The sequence below is a fragment of the Aulonocara stuartgranti genome (assembly GCF_965226115.1).
Source record: "Aulonocara stuartgranti genome assembly, chromosome: 2".
NCBI classification, from domain to species: Eukaryota; Metazoa; Chordata; class Actinopteri; order Cichliformes; family Cichlidae; genus Aulonocara; species Aulonocara stuartgranti.
The window spans coordinates 31,629,129-31,653,210 of record NC_138940.1 but is presented as its reverse complement, the minus strand read 5'-3'; the positions used below and the strand labels follow the sequence as shown (position 1 = coordinate 31,653,210).

General features: G+C 40.6%; 1 protein-coding gene across 10 annotated transcripts in view; it reads right to left on the bottom strand.

Annotated features, from left to right (window-relative positions):
* Positions 1-24,082, bottom strand: part of LOC309713957 (protocadherin gamma-C5-like) — a 308,827-nt gene that overhangs the window by 277,312 nt on the left and 7,433 nt on the right. Inside the window, exon 1 of one of the 10 annotated variants that reach the window (XM_082545909.1) lies at positions 19,504-22,013. The exons of 4 other annotated variants lie outside the window; for them this stretch is intronic. In XM_082545909.1, the coding sequence (XP_082402035.1) occupies positions 19,504-21,906 (2,403 nt within the window). In that variant the 5' untranslated portion in view covers positions 21,907-22,013. Of the gene's footprint in view, positions 1-1,425; positions 3,938-5,213; positions 7,733-9,307; positions 11,822-13,339; positions 15,791-19,503; positions 22,014-24,082 lie in introns of those variants that run through there. 5 more of the 10 variants (XM_082545924.1, XM_082545919.1, XM_082545913.1 and 2 more) reach the window with 5 other exon arrangements.

The following is a 24,082-nucleotide window of genomic DNA, read 5'->3' as shown; positions in this document are numbered from 1 at the left end:
GACGATGGCGTTGACGTTACAATGTTTCAAAGTAATCTGGTAGACAGCGACACGATGTGTTCATTTCAGACAGAACATCAAGTAAAATACCAGATTGACAGGTTAATGACGTCATGCAACTATTTCCCATATAAACACAATTAAGCACCTTAATATGTTAAATTGTATTAATTTCATTAAAGCAAGTAACTACAGCCACAGTTTCTGCTAGGATCAAAGAATCTGTTAAGTGCTGTGATGGAAGTAAGTAAAACCATGTTGCAGTGCACACTTATAACGTTGTTTTAACGCCAGTGAACGCAGTATTTAGCATTTATCTACAAAATTGCAATATTGTGTTATTTAGCTTAAACTGCGATTAAACTTAACATTTTCTCTGCAAGTAAATTTTAATGAAAATAGCAGCATGTAAAATTTGTCTCCAAACTGCTTTCCGTATGGTTGCCTTCTATGTGTTCAGCACCATGGACAGAGTCTACTCAAACAAGTCCTTACGCTCAGTTTGTATAAAAGAAAAATACAGTCTTTGTCAGTATGTTACAACATTTTAAATGAAGAAAAGTAAAAGTAACAAATCATTAGTCATATGGCAGCACCTCTAGTCCAAAGAGCATGCACATTACTGTTGGTCGCAGTTAAAACATAACTTTAATAAACTTGGAAAACTGCACTAACTTGGAATCAAACTATTCAAGGGATGCATGTAGCTATAGGGCAATTTTAGCAGACTTGCCAAAAAAGAAACACAATATACTTGTATTAACCAATGATCCTCCTCTGAAAGCACAATGACTATTGTTTTAAACATTTCTCCATAAACAGATGAACTAAAGCTTTCTGGGAGAATCCTTTTGGCTTTTCTTATGTCTGTTTATGGCCTTACGGTATGTGTTCAAAGTGAGTTATTACTCAGATAATTATCTACTGAGAGTGCAATAATAATTAATCTGAAGATGAACCATTGCTGAAAGGAAAACATGTAACGTCTTAAAGAAGGGATGGGGTTCTAAAAAGTAAGTAGACAGTTCAACTTTTTCATCTTTCAATGAGAAAAATATTAGGAAGACGAAACAATATAATTCCACTATTTCTAATTGACATATAACATACTAAGTTATTAGATAAAACAGTAAATTGATGCCACTGGAGCAACAACACCTAAAAGAAAACTGATCTGATAGATAAGAAGATTAAAAATATAATAATAATCGTTGAGTATTTTCTGACAATATGTTCTGGCAAGTTAATTGTGAATGGGGTGTTAACTAAACATTTGCCTTTGATGAATGTTAGTTAAGAACATTTGATATAATAGCATTTAAAAAAATGTAACTGAAATAGACGGTTGCTCGAAATTGGCAAATATCATGTAGAGATTGACATCACACGTTTCTCAAAAAGAAGCTTATTTCAGTCTTTTCTTACCTGGGGAGGGTCGTCCGACTCCCCAAACGCCTCGAGAAAATCTGATGGACTTTTCTTCAGAGTCTGATCAGCGGGCAGCGTGTTGTCATTGTATGATGTCACAAACTTAAAATCACTGGTTCTTGAACCTGTGGTCAGGTACGCGTCATAATTGTAAGTGCTGCGTAAAGTTCCTGTGCCATCAACATCTGCGTAATTAGGAGGGAGATAACCGCTGGGGATGGCAACTGCTCCATCAAACAACAATCTTGGCTTTCTCCTGCGACAAAACCTCAAACCCAGGATGATGATGATGAAAGTCAGGAAAAATGTGGACACAGACACCAACGCGATGATCAGATAAGAGGTCAGTTTGGAATTGCTCTCATTATAAGACAGATCCTTCAGTTCTGGTACCTCAGCCAAGTTATCAGAAATAAGTAAATACATGGAACAGGTGGCAGACAGAGAGGGCTGTCCGTTATCTTTCACTGCCACTACAAGGTTCTGTTTCGTGCTGTCAGATTCAGAAATGTCCCGCTGTGTCCTGATCTCTCCGCTGTGGACACCAATAGTAAAAAGTCCCGGATCAGTGGATTTGACTATTTGATAGGACAGCCAGGCGTTCTGTCCGGAGTCAGCGTCCACCGCGATCACTTTGGACACCAGAGAGCCTCCGTGTGCAACTTTGGGGACCAGCTCGGTCATGAAGGAGTTGCCCTCCGGGGAGGGGTACAGGATCTGAGGAGAGTTGTCATTCACATCTGAGATGAACACACTCACGGTCACGTTGTTGCTTAGAGGAGGAGAACCGTTGTCTCTGGCCATCACGTGGACTTTGAAGCTCCTGAACTGTTCATAATCAAACGACCTCACAGCGTGGATCACACCCGTGTCTCCGTTCACAGACAGATAGGAGGACACTGGGGCACCGTTCACCTCACTAGCTAACAGAGAATAAACCACTGTACCGTTCTGTCTCCAGTCGGGGTCTCGAGCACTAACGGAACATAAAGTGGAGCCCGGTTTGTTATTCTCACTCACATATGCGCTGTACGATTGTTCCTCAAACACAGGTGGGTTGTCGTTGATGTCAGCTACAGATAACTGAACACATTTAGAAGAGGACAGAGGTGGAGAGCCCTCGTCAGTGGCAGTGATTGTAATGTTGTAATCAGACACTAGTTCGCGGTCTAGTTGTCCTGTGGTCACCAGAGAATAATAGTTTTTAATAGACGGAACCAACTTAAAGGGGACACCCTGCTGGATGGAGCAGCGGACCTGTCCGTTATACTCAGAGTCTTTGTCCTGCACGTTAATGATGCCCACCTCTGTACCAGGCGGCACGTTCTCTGCAGGGGGGTTCATTAGTGACTTTATATATATTACTGGTGCATTGTCATTAACATCGGTGATATCGATCATTACTTTAGCGTCGGATGAAAGCCCATAACCATCTTTGGCCTCTATACGCATCTCATATTTTGAATTTGTCTCAAAATCAAGCATTCCTGTGACCTTTATCTCTCCTGTTTTACTGTCCAGTGAAAAAACCCTTTTAGCTCTTTCTGTGATGCGATTAAATTCGTACGACACCTCTCCGTTCACTCCTTCATCTGCATCAGTTGCGCTTACAATTACAACTAAAGTGTTAAGATTTGAATTTTCAGGTAGATTGGCTTTGTAAACGGCCTGGTCAAACACTGGCGCGTTATCGTTAGCATCCAACACAGTAACGTGTATAACGGCACTTCCTGACCTCTGTGGATTTCCACCATCGACTGCAGTCAGGATGAAATTTAAATCGTGCTCCTTTTCGCGGTCTAGCTCTTTATCTAGCACCAGCTCGATGCTCTTAGTCCCATCAGCATCTTCTCGAACAGATAAAACAAAATGGTCATTCTTTTGTAAACTGTATTCTTTGACTGCGTTCTGCCCAATATCTACATCATGTGCTTCATTGACGCGGTATCGAGCTCCTTTAACTGCTGATTCTCTTATTTCCAACTTAACTGTATCTTTGGGGAAAACTGGTGAATTGTCGTTTACATCCAGAATAAGCAGTGAAATACGGTGCAGCTCCAAAGGGCTCTCCACGACTAATTCAAATTTAAGCATGCACGAAAGCCTCTCCCCGCACAGCTCCTCCCTGTCAATCTTCTCCCTGATGACAAAATTTCCAGTCTTGAGGTCAATGTCGCAGTAATGCTGGTAGTTTTCCTCTGTATCAATCCGGGCTTTACGAGTGAACAATTTTGCTACTTCCAGGCCGAGATCCTTGGCAATATTCCCAACAATGGATCCCGGTCTCATCTCCTCCGGTGCAGAATAGCTGAGGTCCGCAGCGGTTATCTCGAAAAACAGAGCAAAACCGAACACAAAACAGAGCGAGGCTTGTCTTTTTAGGGCCATTTTTTCACCCAAAATGACACGAATACAAAAATGCCCCTTCCGCTGGGAATATTACACAAAGTAATAACAAAACAGCGTATACCGCGACTACAACAATGGTAGCTCTAGTTTTAGACTAATATCTTCGTTGGTAGTGGGTGGGGAATTGAACCTCTTCACATCTGCTAGTGAGCAGCGACGCTGTGAGTTAATTTGAGATATTACAAATAAACATGTTATAAGCTAGTATAAAATGCCACAGTTACAGCCACAACGACCACCGTAATCGTTTTGTTGCCAATTTTAATTCACAAAAGAAACCGATTTTTCCTGCAAGTTTGGACTTTGATTTTGTGTTAAAGTACAAAAAAGCACAAAGTTTCATTCAGCACCACAGACAGCGCTTAAAGGGTGAAGAAAAGACATACATACTTCCCTCATTTAAATTTTCTGAAAGTGACAACATGATGGACTTTTCTAAAAACACATTAAAATAACACTAGTTCTATATTTTTAAAAAACAAATATTTATTGGAGAATCTAAAGTCCCGCAAAAGAAAAAAACAGGGTGTTTAATCATAGGGCATAGAAAATGAGTGAAAGAAATTTTTAACGAAGAATAAAAGAATAATAATTTCATTTAGTCTATTGTTTGATGATTAAAAAACGCCTGGAACTACAACCTCTAATAGGCGTTTGCAGTAGACACACAATTTACACGGACAAAATTAATCAATATTCTAAGTGGTCTTGAAATTTGAGAGAGAATTTGTTTATTTTTCCATTAATTAAGTAAATGTGCCGTGTGTTAAACGTAGTTAGTAAACATCACTTAACAACAGTTTCTATAAATGTACTAAAATTATTTTTTAAAACATTTCATCTGTAGCATAAGTACAAGTTTAACGAGCTCGTGATTACACGAATTACATTCAAAATATCAAACTGACTAGTGGAACTTCACATCTAACAGCAAGCAATGGACGTATTAGGCACACTGTCCTACAGAGAATTAACTGATAATTAAATTGATAAATGTTATTGACCACTCAGTATTTCAGAATGTCAATTTGTGATGACTGACAATTTTCACTTAAACATGACTAAAGTTATAATTCAACAAGTTGCAGACAAGTAATAATCGTAAAATATTTTTTAATCATTTAATATCTTTTTAAAATGGCAAAAGCCAGTAAAATAACTGCATAACTAGTGACATTTGGAAACAAAACGTGCACATCAGTCACTTCAAAAGGGCTGTGCCGAAAAAAGGAATATCAAGAAAATGCGTGCCAGTGAATGCCTTCCTATGAATCAACACCTCTAAAAGGTTTAAAAACTGAGAAGAAAGTAGCTGAAGTGCATAACATTACACTGCAACGTTAAATTAGATTATTTAAAAAAAAAACATGTCCTACCTCTACAGACTCATCTGGATTATCAAACATTTCAGCAAAGTCTGATGGACTTTTCTTCAGAGTCTGGTCAGCAGGCAGCGTGTTGTCATTGTACGATGTCACAAACTTAAAGTCACTGGTTCTTGAACCTGTGGTCAGGTACGCATCATAATTGTAAGCGCTGTGTAAAGTTCCTGTGCCATCAACATCTGCGTAATTAGGAGGGAGATAACCGCTGGGGATGGCCACTGCTCCGTCAAACAACAGTCTGGGCTTTCTCCTGCGACAAAACCTCAAACCCAGGATGATGATGATGAAAGTCAGAAAAAACGTGGACACAGACACCAGCGCGATGATCAGATAAGAGGTCAGTTTGGAATTGCTCTCATTATAAGACAGATCCTTCAGTTCTGGCACCTCAGCCAAGTTATCAGAAATAAGTAAATACATGGAACAGGTGGCAGACAGAGAGGGCTGTCCGTTATCTTTCACTGCCACTACAAGGTTCTGTTTCATGCTGTCAGATTCAGAAATGTCCCGGTGTGTCCTGATCTCTCCGCTGTGGACACCAATGGTAAAAAGTCCCGGATCAGTGGATTTGACTATTTGATAGGACAGCCAGGCGTTCTGTCCGGAGTCTGCGTCCACCGCGATCACTTTGGACACCAGAGAGCCTCCGTGTGCAGCTTTGGGGACCAGCTCGGTCATGAAGGAGTTGCCCTCCAGGGAGGGATACAGGATCTGAGGAGAGTTGTCATTCACATCTGAGATGAACACACTCACGGTCACGTTGCTGCTGAGTGGAGGAGAACCATTGTCTCTGGCCATCACGTGGACTTTAAAACTCCTGAACTGTTCATAATCAAACGACCTCACAGCGTGGATCACACCCGTGTCTCCGTTCACAGACAGATAGGAGGACACCGGGGCACCGTTCACCTCACCAGCTAACAGAGAATAAACCACTGTACCGTTCTGTCTCCAGTCGGGGTCTCGAGCACTAACGGAACATAAAGTGGAGCCCGGTTTGTTATTCTCACTCACATATGCGCTGTACGACTGTTCCTCGAACACAGGTGGGTTGTCGTTGATGTCAGCTACAGATAACTGAACACTTTTAGAAGAGGACAGAGGTGGAGAGCCCTCGTCAGTGGCAGTGATTGTAATGTTGTAATCGGACACTAGTTCGCGGTCCAGTTGTCCCGTGGTGACCAGAGAATAATAGTTTTTAATAGACGGAACCAACTTAAAGGGGACACCCTGCTGGATGGAGCAGCGGACCTGTCCGTTATTCCCAGAGTCTTTGTCCTGCACGTTAATGATTCCCACCTCTGTACCAGGTGACGCGTTCTCGGGTATGGAGTTAGATAGTGATTTTAAACTAATCCCAGGTGGGTTGTCATTTACATCTGACAGCTCAATTATTACTTTTGAGTCTGAGGTAAGACCATATCCGTCTTTAGCATCTACACGCATTTCATAAACGGACTCTTCTTCAAAATCCAAAGGTCCGATTACCTTTATTTCTCCTGTGATGTGATTTAAATCAAATGCTCTTCTGCCAGTCTCTGATATACGACTTAGCTCATAAGTCACCTTACCATTTAGACCTTCATCTGCATCAGTTGCAGCCACTTTAACCACTACAGTATATAAAGGAGAATTTTCAGGAAGACTGGCTTTATACACAGGTTGACTAAAAACCGGAGCGTTATCGTTAGCGTCTAAGACAATTACATGCACGGTAGTCGTGCCACTTCTTTTAGGACTGCCCCCATCCAATGCAGTAAGCAGTAATCGGAATTCCCGCTGTTCCTCGCGATCCAATTCCTTTTGCAACACTAGTTCAGCAAATCTGCCTCCATCTAATTTAGTCTGCATTTTCAGCACTAGATAACTGTTAGTCTGCAACACATATCTTTGAACAGCGTTTTGTCCAATATCGAGATCGTGTGCTTCCAAAATACGGAAACGGGATCCCTTTACAGCCAATTCATTGATTTCTATTTTTATTTCGTCTTTCGCAAAAACAGGTTGATTGTCATTGATATCTTGTATTTGTAATGAAATTCGATGTAACACAAGTGGCGCCTCTAAGACCAATTCAGATTTGAGGATGCAAGATGCCTTTTCGCCACAAAGAGCCTCTCTATCAATCCTCTCAGCTACAATTAAATCGCCAGTGCTTGGATTTATGTCACAATACCGTTTACGGTTCAGATCGCTGTCAATGCGGGCCTTTCGAACAGATAATTCCCCCACGTTCAGTCCGAGGTCCCTTGCTACATTTCCTATGACAGATCCGGTCTTCATTTCCTCGGGAAAAGAATAGCTCACATCTCCATAGCCGAAGAGAAAGGATTGAAGAAAGAAAGCAAAGCTGTATAGCAGGCCCGCCACCGAATTTCTACTGTGTGCCATCTTTGGACAAAAAATACAAAGAAAAACACTCGAAAACGTTTAACAGTCCAAACTGTATCAGTGCGACAACAAGTGCGCTCTTTTCACATCAGTTATAATCGAAAATATTTCCAGAGAATGGTGGACAAAAGCACACCCAAAGGGACAGTTTGACAATGACAAGACTGCATTAACACTAACAAACCAAGAGCTATGGATGGAGGTATGTTTCCACTGCTGGTAAACAGCGACCCTCTGAGTTCATATGCGTTGTCTGCACGTGAAATATTTAACTTGCAGACAACGCATTGATTTCCTTTATGACCACAGCACACACAGCACACTTCTTAAAAAAAAAAGGGGGGGGGGGGGGGTTACAGCTAAATGTATTGTCAATTTATATTTTAATACCGATCTGGGTAGGCAACATTTTTCGACTGGTAAAAACATTAATTACTAAAGAAAATTAGTAGTCCCAGTAACGTCCACGTTCAATTACCATTTCACTGGTGCGCATTCTCCCTAAAAAAATGGAAAATGCATAAGTAAAGTAAATACAAACATAAGCACTAATCTTCGGGTAGAGTAAGAAGTATAAAAACATGAAAAATCAACTTAAGAAGCTTTAAATATCATCCACAAATCACAAGCCAGGGCAAATATTCATCAGAGAAATAAAATGAATGACAATATTGAGCTTAATCAAGTGTTTTCCTAATTCGTGAGGGTCCATTTATCAGTACGGGCAAATGTAACCTCATTGGAAAGGAAATAACCCATGATTACTATTGAGAATTACCATCTGAATAATACCGTAGATTTTAAAAACAACAAGCATTCTTGTACTGTAAGTGAATCTCTAAAGGACAGGGTGATGACACTTTTTCAACCTGGTGGAAGGTTATGAAGTCCATGGAAAGGTGAGTGTTTGTTACTTTGTTGTTTTTTAATTTGTTGAGTTAAGAACCTAAGAAAACCAAACAAACAGCAATTTGAACTTTAACATGTCAATCTGAATTATGATAGTTCATATATCAGCAATATCTTCTGCATAGAATTTTGTGCTTTTGATATCTATTACTAACTTCTATTAACAGTATAATGCCAGAGAAAGACTCCATCACTTTGGAGTCTCTCTCTGGCATTATATGGTTAATACATCTTTTGAAATGGGAAAAGTTCATTTCTAATTCTGGACTTGGAAAAAGTAAAACCTGACAAATAAAGTCAATTCTTTTTCCATTTCTATAGCCGAATGTTTTTTTCTTAATTATCATTCCCCTAAATCTTTCTATTGTGTAATGAATTGCAGCTTCTAATACACGTGCTGAAGTTCATAGTTCAGAAGAGAAAATTAAAATGCATTATAGTGACATAAAAATAGATTTAAGGACACTGTTTCTACTAAGGCAGTATCTGACTACAATATGACTGCTTTCATTAATATTAAATGAAATAAAATATATGGAATTAAAAACCTAAAAAAGATTCCGAATATCTATACAAGAAAGTTTGATTGGTTAAGGTGCAAATTTATCCCCAACAGATTTATAAATTTAACGCCAGTAAGTAAGTCATACCTCTAGAGACGCATCTGATTCTTCAAATGCATCAGCAAAATCTGATGGACTTCAAAGACAATACTATAAATGTAAAAACTTAAAGACATAACAAAACACTGCGATTTTGATAACCCAGTTATTTCAGCATCCTACCTCTATTGGAGTTTCGAGATCTTCAAACGCATCAGCAAAGTCTGATGGACTTTTCTTCAGAGTCTGGTCAGCAGGCAGCGTGTTGTCATTGTATGATGTCACAAACTTAAAGTCACTGGTTCTTGAACCTGTGGTCAGGTATGCATCATAATTGTAAGTGCTGCGTAAAGTTCCTGTGCCATCAACATCTGCGTAATTAGGAGGGAGATAACCACTGGGGATGGCAACTGCTCCATCAAACAACAGTCTGGGCTTTCTCCTGCGACAAAACCTCAAACCCAGGATGATGATGATGAAAGTCAGAAAAAACGTAGACATAGACACCAGCGCGATGATCAGATAAGAGGTCAGTTTGGAATTCTTCTCATCATAAGACAGATCTTTCAGTTCTGGCACCTCCGCCAAGTTATCAGAAATTAGTAAATACATGGAACAGGTGGCAGACAGAGAGGGCTGTCCGTTATCTTTCACTGCCACTACAAGGTTCTGTTTCATGCTGTCAGATTCAGAAATGTCTCGCTGTGTCCTGATTTCTCCGCTGTGGACACCAATGGTAAAAAGTCCCGGATCAGTGGATTTGAATATATGATAGGACAGCCAGGCGTTCTGTCCGGAGTCCGCGTCCACCGCGATCACTTTGGACACCAGAGAGCCTCCGTGTGCAGCTTTGGGGACCAGCTCGGTCATGAAGGAGTTGCCCTCCAGGGAGGGATACAGGATCTGAGGAGAGTTGTCATTCACATCTGAGATGAACACACTCACGGTCACGTTGCTGCTGAGTGGAGGAGAACCGTTGTCTCTGGCCATCACGTGGACTTTAAAACTCCTGAACTGTTCATAATCAAACGACCTCACAGCATGGATCACACCCGTGTCTCCGTTCACAGACAGATAGGAGGACACCGGGGCACCGTTCACCTCACCAGCTAACAGAGAATAAACCACTGTACCGTTCTGTCTCCAGTCGGGGTCTCGAGCACTAACGGAACATAAAGTGGAGCCAGGTTTGTTATTCTCACTCACATATGCGCTGTACAACTGCTTATCAAACACAGGTGGGTTGTCGTTGATGTCAGCTACAGATAACTGAACACTTTTAGAAGAGGACAGTGGTGGAGAGCCCTCGTCAGTGGCAGTGATTGTAATGTTGTAATCAGACACTAGTTCACGGTCCAGTTTCCCTGTGGTCACCAGAGAATAATAGTTTTTAATAGAAGGAACCAACTTAAAGGGGACACCCTGCTGAATGGAGCAGCGGACCTGTCCATTATATTCAGAGTCTCTGTCCTGCACGTTAATGATGCCCACCTCTGTACCAGGTGGCACATTCTCAGGTATGGGATTTGACAGTGTCTTCAGGTATATAAATGGTGTATTATCATTTACATCAGTCACATCTATTAAAACTCTAGCATAAGATGTTAGTCCTAAACCATCTTTGGCTTTTACCCTCATTTCAAAAAAACTTCTTTCTTCATAGTCAATTACACCAGTTACTTTAATTTCTCCCGTTTTGGAATCAATGGAAAATACATTTATGTCGTCGTCAGACACATGGCCAAACTGATATGCTACATCTCCATTCACTCCTTCGTCTGCATCTGTGGCACTGACTTTAATCACTGTTGTATCTAAAGGAGAGTTTTCAGGCAGACTGGCTTTATAAACGGCCTGGCTGAACTCTGGGGCGTTATCATTAGCATCCAGCACAGTGACGTGTATGGCTACGGTACCGGATCTCTGAGGAGATCCACCGTCCAAAGCTGTGAGGAGTAAATTAATCTCCTTTTGTTTCTCTCGATCAAGTTTATTCTGTAGAACAAGTTCAACTCTATTGCTATCAACAGCCAGAATAAAGTTGTCGTTCTTATGTAGGCTGTATCTTTGCACATCATTTTGACCAATATCTGCGTCATGGGCCTCTTCAATTGAGAAGCGGTTACCCTTCTCTGCTGACTCGCTTATTTCCATTCTTATCAAATTTTCGTTAAATTGCGGTGCATTGTCGTTCACATCTTGAATATGCAGACTTACATGGTGAAGCTCCAAAGGATTTTCTAACACCAGATCTACTTTTAGAACACAAGAAGGTTTCTTCCCGCAAAGGCTTTCCCTGTCAATTCTCTCCGATGTGATCAAATCTCCGGTTCTCATATTAATTTCACAGTACCTTTTCCGAGATCCTTCAAAATCAACACGGGCTTGTCGTGAAGCTAAGGTTCCAAAATTAACACTGAGGTCCTTCGCGACGTTTCCAATGACATAGTCTCGTTTCATTTCTTCTGGAATAGAGTAACTCAGGTCCCCATAAACCAGGCGCAGCGTTACAACAAACAAAGCAGACCGGAGAATCAGTCTTAACCCTGAAAATCCTTTGTCTCCCATCCTGATACAAAAACGTGACCGCAGTGCTTCTGATGCACTTTCCAGAGCAAAAACAACAACGTGATTCGTAAACGATTCAACAATCCAAAGTGTAATATCACGATGAAACACGGAGAAACATGTCTGCAAACGTAACTGGTTCTCAGGGAATTACAGTCGACATCTGTGTAGTAGCAGTGGGTGGAGTGGTGTGTGTGTCAGTGTGCTATCAGCCAACAGCGACACCACGAGTTGCCTTTTATCCTTACACTAGGTGATTAAATATGTTTGTCGATGTCTGAAAACACAAGTTATGTTCACTTATCGTTAAATAAACGTTGAATTGGTGTTTCAAAACACAAGCTAATTGAAAACACCAAAACTACGAGAAATCGCTAACTAAAAGAAAAAAAATAGTGTTTCACGATTTACTGATGACAATTAACATCATAGCACTTGTGCATGAAGAACAGTAACAAGTACCTCCCCAGTAACCATTTTATAATCAGTTTGTAACTACAAACAATTAACGAGTGTATATAGTGGCAAACAAGAAATGTCTACACACATGTGATAAAATGTCATTCGTTTACCTCAGGCACATAACCTATACACAGGCTCATCATATAACACATCTTGTGTTCTTCGTTCACAGAACACAACTGAACTGAAGAGCATTTGATTTGCGGGCCGAACGTTCTAGATACAATTAAGCTAATGTTTCTTCATCGTTGTGAAAGGAAGAAGAAATGAAAAAACAAACTGTTTTATGTAGATATTGCTATTATTTTGAAGGTCACATAGATAAACCTGACAGAAAATTCTGTTAAGACTGTTTTACCTACGCTAATACCAGGTTAAAAATCACTCAATGTAAAATGGTATACCTGACTACTTCATATTCAGAGCTGAGCTCGGCAAAAATAAAAAGAATTCAGTAAGTAACAACACGAATGTCTATTATAATTATTATCAATATTATTAATAATATCAATGGTCGCAGACAATTACTAGAAATGACGTCGATTTAAATGAAAGAGCACAACTATAGAGAGAGTGCGCGCGAGAGAGAGGGAAAGACAGGGAGACAGAGAGAGGGGGAGAGAGAGAACAATTACAGTGAGTGGCCCTGAGGAATATTTCAGCACCAAAGAAAGTTAATTTGAGATTTGGCAGGACCAACCACGCAAAGATACAAAATGTGTTTCTGCTATACGCGCAGCCACGTGCTCTTCAATAGTGTGAATTAGTTATTTTGATAAAAGCAAACAATTACAATAAGTTAACCATGGCATAAGTCCGCATTGTTTTATACTGTATAGTTTGCTAAAGAATGAGTTATTTCATTAAATCTTTTTGCCACAAGGACCCAGAAAAACATGTAACAACAATATACAAAATTACGAAAAATAGCACCCGCAAATAACAAACTAAGATGTAAGTTACACGATAAGTAAAGAAAAAAGAAAAATAGTCGAGATCAACATGCCGTAAGGTATTTCTGAATGAAAGTTTTCATCATATGATAAGCAATTCATGGTAAACGACAATACTACCTGTGCAAGATAAAGACATAAACAACGGTCTTACAAATATTTTTTTTAAAAAAACAAAAAGAAATACAACAAAAAGTGTAGGAACCAGAGGAAAGATTTGTGAGTGTCTTACCTCAATAGATTGACCCAGAGTGTCAAATGGATCAGCAAAGTCTGATGGACTTTTCTTCAGAGTCTGGTCAGCAGGCAGCGTGTTGTCATTGTATGATGTCACAAACTTAAAGTCACTGGTTCTTGAACCTGTGGTCAGGTACGCGTCATAATTGTAAGTGCTGCGTAAAGTTCCTGTGCCATCAACATCTGCGTAATTAGGAGGGAAATAACCACTGGGGATGGCAACTGCTCCGTCAAACAACAGTCTGGGCTTTCTCCTGCGACAAAACCTCAAACCCAGGATGATGATAATGAAAGTCAGAAAAAACGTGGACACAGACACCAGCGCGATGATCAGATAAGAGGTCAGTTTGGAATTGCTCTCATTATAAGACAGATCCTTCAGTTCTGGCACCTCAGCCAAGTTATCAGAAATGAGTAAATACATGGAACAGGTGGCAGACAGAGAGGGCTGTCCGTTATCTTTCACTGCCACTACAAGGTTCTGTTTCATGCTGTCAGATTCAGAAATGTCCCGCTGTGTCCTGATCTCTCCGCTGTGGACACCAATGGTAAAAAGTCCCGGATCAGTGGATTTGACTATTTGATAGGACAGCCAGGCGTTCTGTCCGGAGTCTGCGTCCACCGCGATCACTTTGGACACCAGAGAGCCTCCGTGTGCAGCTTTGGGGACCAGCTCGGTCATGAAGGAGTTGCCCTCCGGGGAGGGGTACAGGATCTGAGGAGAGTTGTCATTCACATCTGAGATGAACACACTCACGGTCACGTTGCTGCTGAGGGGAGGAGAACCGTTGTCTCTGGCCATCACGTGGACTTTAAAACTCTTGAACTGTTCATAATCAAACGACCTCACAGAGTGGATCACACCCGTGTCTCCGTTCACAGACAGATAGGAGGACACCGGGGCACCGTTCACCTCACTAGCTAACAGAGAATAAACCACTGTACCGTTCTGTCTCCAGTCGGGGTCTCGAGCACTAACGGAACATAAAGTGGAGCCAGGTTTGTTATTCTCACTCACAGATGCGCTGTACGACTGTTCCTCGAACACAGGTGGGTTGTCGTTGATGTCAGCTACAGATAACTGAACACTTTTAGAAGAGGACAGAGGTGGAGAGCCCTCGTCAGTGGCAGTGATTGTAATGTTGTAATCAGACACTAGTTCGCGGTCTAGTTGTCCAGTGGTCACCAGAGAATAATAGTTTTTAATAGACGGAACTAACTTAAAGGGGACACCCTGCTGGATGGAGCAACGGACCTGCCCGTTATTCTCAGAGTCTTTGTCCTGCACGTTAATGATGCCCACCTCTGTACCAGGTGGCACATTCTCGTGAATGGGATTTGACAGTGACTTCAGGTATATATCTGGCGAGTTGTCATTATTATCAATAACATCTATTATAACTTTGGCATAAGATGTTAACCCTAAACCATCTTTAGCCTGCACTTTCATTTCAAAAGAACTTTTTTCTTCATAGTCAATCAAACCACACACTTTAATTTCTCCAGTTTTAGGATTAATAGAGAAAACTTTATCATCGCTGTCAGATATATGACCGAAGTCATACGTTACATCTCCATTCACTCCTTCGTCTGCATCTGTGGCACTGACTTTAATCACTGCTGTATCTAAAGGACAGTTTTCAGGCAGACTGGCTTCATAAACGGCCTGGCTGAACACTGGGGCGTTATCATTAGCATCCAGCACAGTGACGTGTATGACTACGGTACCTGATCTCTGAGGAGATCCACCGTCCAAAGCTGTGATGAGTAAATTAATCTCCTTTTGCTTTTCTCGATCGAGTTTATTTTCCAGTACAAGATCGACGTTGTTGTTGTCAACTGATAAAATGAAATGGTTGTTCTTTTGTAAGATGTACCTTTGCACAGCATTTTGACCTATATCTGCGTCATGGGCCTGCTCTATTGGAAATCGACTTCCCCTTTCTGCTAACTCGCTTATTTCCATTTCAATTAAATGATCTTTGAATTGTGGAGAGTTGTCATTTATGTCTTGAATATGAAGACTAACACGATGAAGCTCCAACGGATTTTCCAAAACTAGATCTGCTTTTAACACACAGGAAGGTTTCTTGCCACAAAGGTTCTCTCTGTCAATTCTGTCCATCGTAGTAAAATCCCCAGTACTAATGTTAATGTCGCAATACATTTTACGAAATCCTTCAAAATCAACACGGGCCTGTCGTGAAGAAAAACTTCCACGGTCAATACCGAGATCCTTAGCTATATTTCCAATAACGAAGTCGCGTTTCATCTCTTCGGCAAAAGAATAACTCAGATCCCCGCTTACGAGGCGCATCGTTACAATAAACGTAGCAAGGCAATAGATCGGGCCTGAAAATCCTTTGTCTCTCATCCTGAAATGAAACGTCTTCCGCTTGTTTATCTGGCTATTTAGAGCGAAACAACATATGTATCCCAAATCAGTCAGAAATCCAATAGTCCACACCAGTTTATACAGAACTATGTCCCAGGATTTAGCGTTTCTGATAAATGAAAAAAAAAAACTGAATTCATGATGGGTGGAGTGCTGCATGTTCTTTTTCTTCCAGCCAACAGTGACACCATGTGTCTTTTTAACTTCACATCCGCGTTTGAATAAAACTTCAAGTCAAAAAAGAAAGAAAGAAAGAAAGAAAGAAAGAAAGAAAGAAAGAAAGAAAGAAAGAAATCGCATGAAGGTAGTGTTTACTCCTGTCGATACACTAAATTGGAATAGCGAATTATGTTCTCGGTATATTATAATGAAAATAAACTAAACAGTACATGAAATATCAGCAATTATAGCTACAGAATACAAATGACAAGGCTCAGAACCATGGACAGCGGCAGAGAAAATACTTAGACCGTTTTTATACAGAAAAGACAAATGCTGCAACAGTCGCACACACACACAGTTAGAAAAAAGCAATTGAAATGGCAATTTCAATCATTTATTTCCGATTTATAGCAACTACGTTCATTAAAATATAGATAAGCAACAAATCAGAAGTAGACATAGTCTTTTTGCGGAAAGTCGGTCCTTATACTAGAGTAGACATTATTAGAATGATGCATCGATGTACAAGTGTCATCTTACTGCTGATGGACGTGACTATAATTAAACACATTACATGCATTTTTGTACATTGACTCACAGCTTTATAACATATGCTCAACACCGTTCGGGAGGTCACGAGATAAACCTGAGGTCGTGTAACTTAAAACGGAAACGCACGCACGCGGTCGGACATCTATATGTGAACTTGGTGTTATGTTTGACTTTTTAAATGCTGAAGTGATGACACCACTTTGAACACAAACAACATGAAGCGTTGAAAGGGAAATCTCTTAATGGCTAAACTCCAGCTATTCATAACCATGAAGACAAGACAGTACCTTTATGAAATCTGCAACAATACACTGCGTTGTACAAGCTTCATATGGTATTTCTTTATCTGAGACAAAAAGCAAACAAAGTACTACTTGTCCAAGTATGGAACGCCAGGACTGACATAATAAATTAATTATACCATTAAATAATTGATTAAATGTGGCAGTAATTAATTACAATTGGAAATAATTAATTAAATAAATATTTTTGACACATTTAATTAATTAAATAATTATTGCCACATTTAATTAATTATTTAATAGTATAATTAATTTATTATGTCAGTCCTGGCGTTCCATATCCAAGCAGCAAAGGAAATATCAAAGTAAAGTACAAGTCAGTCAACACTGCACTTCTTTGAATTTGAAACTGAACTTCTTTCTTAATGTCATCCATGAGTTGTGGACTACAACAGTCTCACCGGGAACACACGACACCTATTCATTTTTACAGAGTCAGTGCTGCAAATGTTAGTAGCTAACCAGTATTAATGAGCTCGCTGGCATTTGACAACCACCTAACAAATCCGTATGTTTGTTGGTTTTAAGTTTCATGTTAGTGTAGTGGGTTAGATTTTGTAGAAGATGTTTTGTTCCTACATGGTGTCTGTGAACGCAGCGTGAACATTTAATGGTACCCTAGCGATCTAATCAGAGGTTAGCTATGAGGAGCAGCTGTGGCCTATTCACTGATTTAGCGTTTGGTACTCATTTCTCCCATATATGGTGACGATCACAGCCTGATCTTAACGTTGCAGATCAAATTCAGTCGAGTGGTTAGTAGGATCCTCGTATGAAGTCTGCAGTTTAGTTAATAATAGCGTGGACCAAGGATAACTGTTCTTTTCTCTTATTATAGGTACCCTGCTGCCATCTTGTTGAGTCTTGTTATTTCTCGTTGTTGTTTTCAGTGTCCTCTAGTGCCTTGTTTTGTTTTAACTTTGCTTTGTTTTATCATGTTTAATCTTGTCCTGTGCCTTTTGTGCCACACCGCACTTTGTTGGGGCCAAGCGTGGGTGCGCCTGATGCTGCATTTCTGTGGTATTTTAAAGGTTTTATATGTAGATGCATACACTCCTCTTCTGTTTATTTTTCCCTGAGTAGTTCCCTATTTCTTGCTTGCTTTATCGGTTTATTTCACTATAGGTTTATTTCACTTTAGGTTTAGAGACGGACGCTTGCTGGGGGGCTAGGCACATTTGGTCAGGTTGCCTCTTATGCATGCGAGTGTAAACGCCGGGATACGATTATAAAGCGCCTTTAGTTGCAGTGACAACTGCAATGCGAGGTGACGAGTGAGTAACGGGTGGCAGTCCTTGGGCACTACTCCCTGTAGGTTGCCTCCCAAAGTGACCTGTATTTAACTATATTAATTGGCTTTTTGTTGAGCTGCTATTTTACTTGGAGCAACACAGTGAGTCTTGTAGTTTTAAGCCATGTCTGGTAGTGATGTTTTAGTTAAAGGTACAGTGGTATTGGAAGTCCTGCCACTAAATTTGCTGTTGTCTTTGTATCTCCACATTATTCAGATAATGCATTAAACAAACCTATTGACAATGACTTGCCACGCCTCTTCTTTGTCAATAACAAGCCCGTGTGTCTTTGTAACTGATAAAACCTTTGCACTGGTTAATGTGAAATTTCCTGGGGTGCAACTCCAACACCAGGTGGCGTTATCAGTTTAGTTACAGTGTCAGTTTCCTTCTCTGGCGCCACAATGGGATAGAAATAAACATGTAGCGCTCACCATCCAACAGACTGTCAACACACCTTTGAGAACAACATTATAACATGCGGTAACACTAATGTATACCGAGGTACAATGTGGATGTACATGAGATGACAAAGAATTGAGCACAAGAAATGAGATTATCAATACTGACAGCAGGAAGTGATGAATATCTGACAGCTATTGTTTCGGTAGTTTAAAAAGTGATTTAGTCATTTTAATGCTACATTGATGATGATAATAATACCCATTAAACATAATTGTGATTTACGCACAGAACGTCCCTTCGACTGGTCACTTACTTCCCCGACTATCGCTACCGTAGGCGGCTAAACGTTTTGATTTGACGTCGGATGGACTTCCTGGCGCAAGCCCGGGGTTTCCCCTCTGTGCCTCTTTAAAAATAGGAGGGATCCGTTCCTTAAACAACGAATGCGTTAACCACTTCACCACAAAATTAACACGGGGACTTTCGAAATTACATGAACTAATAAGTAAATCTTGAGTATAGGACCTTTGTTCGTCTTTCATGTGAAAGATCATTAACAGTACTGGTGCCGCCATCAGTAAATCAGATGGTTTATGCAACAAAGTGTATCATCAATTTACTAATCATTACTTGTTAATTTAATGCCGTTGTTTATTTCGAGGTACTTTGCAGTGTTGTAAAAGCTGACCAGAAATCAGAGTGAAACTTGACTCGTCGTCAGAAGAGTCTAAAAAAATACACTGAAAGTTTCGGGTTGGAAATAAAAGGAAGTTGGTTACGTTCCAGTTTAATATTAATAGCTACGTTTCGCTATAAGCAACCCCCCAAGATTGACTTTGTTTGTAATATGATGAAAGGCGTTATTTTGAAAAAAATTTAAATTCATACACAAACACACAAAAAAATGCAAGAAAGGGGAGGTACTATAGGAAAGACCCTGTAAATAACAAGAAGCCTCAGGTTCTACTTATCAAAGACAATACTATAAATGTAAAAACTTAAAGACACAAAACACTGCAATTTTGATAACCCGGTTATTTCAGAATCCTACCTCTATTGAAGTATCGAGATCTTCAAATGGATCAGCAAAGTCTGATGGACTTTTCTTCAGAGTCTGGTCAGCAGGCAGCGTGTTGTCATTGTATGATGTCACAAACTTAAAGTCACTGGTTCTTGAACCTGTGGTCAGGTACGCGTCATAATTGTAAGTGCTGCGTAAAGTTCCTGTGCCATCAACATCTGCGTAATTAGGAGGGAGATAACCGCTGGGGATGGCAACTGCTCCGTCAAACAACAGTCTGGGCTTTCTCCTGCGACAAAACCTCAAACCCAGGATGATGATAATGAAAGTCAGAAAAAACGTGGACACAGACACCAGCGCGATGATCAGATAAGAGGTCAGTTTGGAATTGCTCTCATTATAAGACAGATCCTTCAGTTCTGGCACCTCAGCCAAGTTATCAGAAATGAGTAAATACATGGAACAGGTGGCAGACAGAGAGGGCTGTCCGTTATCTTTCACTGCCACTACAAGGTTCTGTTTCATGCTGTCAGATTCAGAAATGTCCCGCAGTGTCCTGATCTCTCCGCTGTGGACACCAATGGTAAAAAGTCCCGGATCAGTGGATTTGACTATTTGATAGGACAGCCAGGCGTTCTGTCCAGAGTCCGCGTCCACCGCGATCACTTTGGACACCAGAGAGCCTCCGTGTGCAGCTTTGGGGACCAGCTCGGTCATGAAGGAGTTGCCCTCTAGGGAGGGGTACAGGATCTGAGGAGAGTTGTCATTCACGTCTGAGATGAACACACTCACGGTCACGTTGCTGCTGAGTGGAGGAGAACCGTTGTCTCTGGCCATCACGTGGACTTTAAAACTCCTGAACTGTTCATAATCAAACGACCTCACAGCGTGGATCACACCCGTGTCTCCGTTCACAGACAGATAGGAGGACACCGGGGCACCGTTCACCTCACCAGCTAACAGAGAATAAACCACTGTACCGTTCTGTCTCCAGTCGGGGTCTCGAGCACTAACGGAACATAAAGTGGAGCCAGGTTTGTTATTCTCACTCACATATGCGCTGTACGACTGCTTATCAAACACAGGTGGGTTGTCGTTGATATCTGCTACAGATAACTGAACACTTTTAGAAGAGGACAGAGTTGGAGAGCCCTCGTCAGTGGCAGTGATTGTAATGTTGTAATCAGACACTAGTTCACGGTCCAGTTGTCCTGTGGTCACCAGAGAATAATAGTTTTTAATAGAAGGAACCAACTTAAAGGGGACACCCTGCTGGATCGAACAGCGGACCTGCCCGTTATTCTCAGCGTCTCTGTCCTGCACGTTAATAATGCCCACCTCTGTACCAGGCGACACGTTTTCAGGAATGGAGTTAGACACCGATTCCAGAGAAACTGCTGGTGCATTGTCGTTTATGTCAGTAATCTCTATTATAACTTTGGCATATGATTTTAGTCCTAAACCATCCTTGGCTTGCACTGGGATTTCAAAAGAGCTTCTGTCTTCATAGTCAATTACACCAGTTACTCTAATTTCTCCCGTTTTGTGTTCAATAGTAAACACATTCATATTATCATCAGATATGTGCCCTAAGTCATACGTTACATCTCCATTCACTCCTTCGTCTGCGTCTGTCGCACTGACTTTAATCACTGGTGTATCTAAAGGAGAATTTTCAGGCAGACTGGCTTTATAAACGGCCTGGCTGAACACTGGGGCGTTATCATTGGCATCAACCACAGTGACGTGTATGACTACGGTGCCGGATCTCTGAGGAGATCCACCGTCCAAAGCTGTGAGAAGTAAATTCATTTCTTTTTGTCTCTCTCGATCAAGTTTATTCTCTAGTACGAGTTCAACCTTATTGCTGTCAGCAGCCAGAATAAAGATGTCGTTCTTTTGAAGCTCGTACCTTTGCACAGCATTTTGACCTATATCTGCGTCATGGGCCTGCTCTATTGAGAAGCGGCTACCCTTCTCGGTTGACTCGCTTATTTCCATCTCAATCAAATTTTCTCTGAATTTTGGCGAGTTGTCATTCACATCTTGAATATGAACACTTACACGATGGAGGTCCAAAGGATTTTGTAACACCAGATCCACTTGCACAACACATGAAGGTTTCTTGCCACAAAGGCTTTCTCTGTCGACTCTCTCCGATGTGATCAAATCTCCCGTTCTCAGATTAATGTCACAGTAACGCTTACGAGATCCATCAAAATCAATGCGAGCCTTTCGGGAAGACAAAGTCCTCAGATCAAGCCCAAGATCCTTAGCTATATTTCCAAGCACGGAGTCTCGTTTCATCTCCTCTTGAATATTATAACTTAGATCTCCATGAGCGATGCGCAGCGTTATAATAAAGGAGGCAAAGAAGATCGGCCCTGGTATTGAAAATCCTTTGTCTCCCACCCTGACTCGAAAAGAGCCCATCTTGCAGCAATTATACTGTCCACAGTTGCAAAGTGAAATCTATTCCAAAATACACAGCAATCCTTACAGCTTTACAGCAAGGTACGGGGTCCTGAAGGTTCGGATATATGCGTTTTTCCAGCAGTCTGCATTTGATATCTAATCAGTAAGTGGAGTGGGTGGAGTGGCAAGCGTTTATTTTCCGTTAGTCAACAGCGACACCACGAGTCACCTTTTAATCTCCTTAGTATTCAATTATTCACAAAAAAGTAAATCACTCCAAGACCGCTCTCGGCCATATTTAACAGTTGTGAATATTATTTAAAACACATTAAGCATTCCTTGCTAACTGTGCCTGAGTAAGATGCCGATGTCATGCCATAACAGTCATTTAAAATGATATTTGGTTTGTTACCCTCAAATGTATACTGTTTGAGCCTCAACAAACCCTAACATTCTTCAATTTATTTTACATTTTTGTAATACACAAAAGTTCTAAGGTTCTCCTTTTTGAGACAATAAGCTGAGGTAACTGAATTACACAAACCTACAGTTTTGATTATTGAAATTCACATGGAATTTCGGAGATACCAAACAAGTCTCCAGATCCAGTTACTCCAAGAAACCCTGGATCGTATTTCAGGACCATGAACAGGTACTGTAAGATTTGGCATGGTTATTGGGCAATGTTGTCTCCTAAAATCAATGAGAGATAACTACTGTAAAGACTAATTTATTTTTAAAACTCTACCCAAAGCTAACTACTGCAAGGCTGCATCCGAAACTGAAGCTTTGTTTCCATCACATTGCCTAAAAAGTGCACCAGTTGACCCTGTCGAGACCTGGAAACGACATTATAAAAGAATGAGCAGGCTACTGCTGCACTCTAAATACACTTTTCCACTTTTCTTTAAACAAAATGTCATTGGCGCTCAATGCCACTGCTCAAAAGTTTCAGTGTCATGTTGAAATGTCGTTTTGCTTGAATGAAAAGCAAATTATTTTCATTTAATATATTTTTAAATTAGAAATGTTACAAATGTTATTTTATTTTTTAAAAACGAATTATTGGAAATAATTAGATTTTTTTTGTTGTTGGAATTTCTGTGTAGCTATTCAGAGGTCCATTTCCTGCAAGTAAAATATCTGTTTCAATTGCATGTGTTCACCTGTTGCTCATAAATCCCAGTTCAAATTCATCCCAAATTCAGTTATGTTAGCAAAGCCAAAAACTGTTAGATTACTTGGAAAATAAATTGAGTTATTTGTCTGTGGGTTTAATTAATGCTAAAATGGCCCCATTTTTTTCTTAAACACTGAGTTGTTGTTCTTAATGACTGTTGCATAATGACTGAAACTAGCACCACTGAAGGAACAATGGGCTGGGAGTTGACTTTTGAAGTCCAGATGTAGTCTCCCATGTCTTAGCTGGTATGGTTCTCTATGCCACCAAATTTAGGGGAATGGTGGATGTGCAGGGGGTTACCTAGGACGTTGACACGTAGCAGGGGAAACTGTAGCCAAGAGAACTAACACTACACATAAAAAAGGTTTAAGAAGAGGTGATTGTGTTTTAACAGTCTGTTTGTAGAGTTGTCATGGTGATGATTAGACCTTGCGTTTTGGGGGTACACCGTCCCTTTAAGAGCCACCTTAAGCCAGACCATGCTTGTACTCAGGTTCGTGTCACGCTGCAAGCGGGAACACTAGAGAGTTAGAGGCTGCAAAAGTTTGCGCGGCTATCTACACGTGAGGTAAATGTGCTAGAAAAGTGTAAAATACTGCAAAATATTGTCGTCGGTGTTGTCGGAGACGGTAATTAGCCTAGGAAACTAAGTTTATTATGCGATGACTCCGTGTTTGTGATGATTTTTGTAGAATTCTGAACGTGCAACGGGTGTATGTTCAAGGGTTACCTGCTGTGAGCAGGATTGAAGAGCGGGTTGGTGTGAGTAATGACAGAGTGTCCTAACAGATTTCAGAGTTGTTAAGTTTACACTGTTGTTCACTTTGCACAACTTTTTATTTTTCTGTTTGATTCAGAGGGGAGATCACTTTCTGTGTGATTCCTGTGTGTGTACTTCGGCTGTGTAGAGAAATCAAAGTGAGTTCATGATGTTCTCCCTTAAAAAGTTAAAATGAAAGTTTACATTGTACTTTTTTGTCAGTTGAACTGTGAATTATGGGTTCCAAAGAA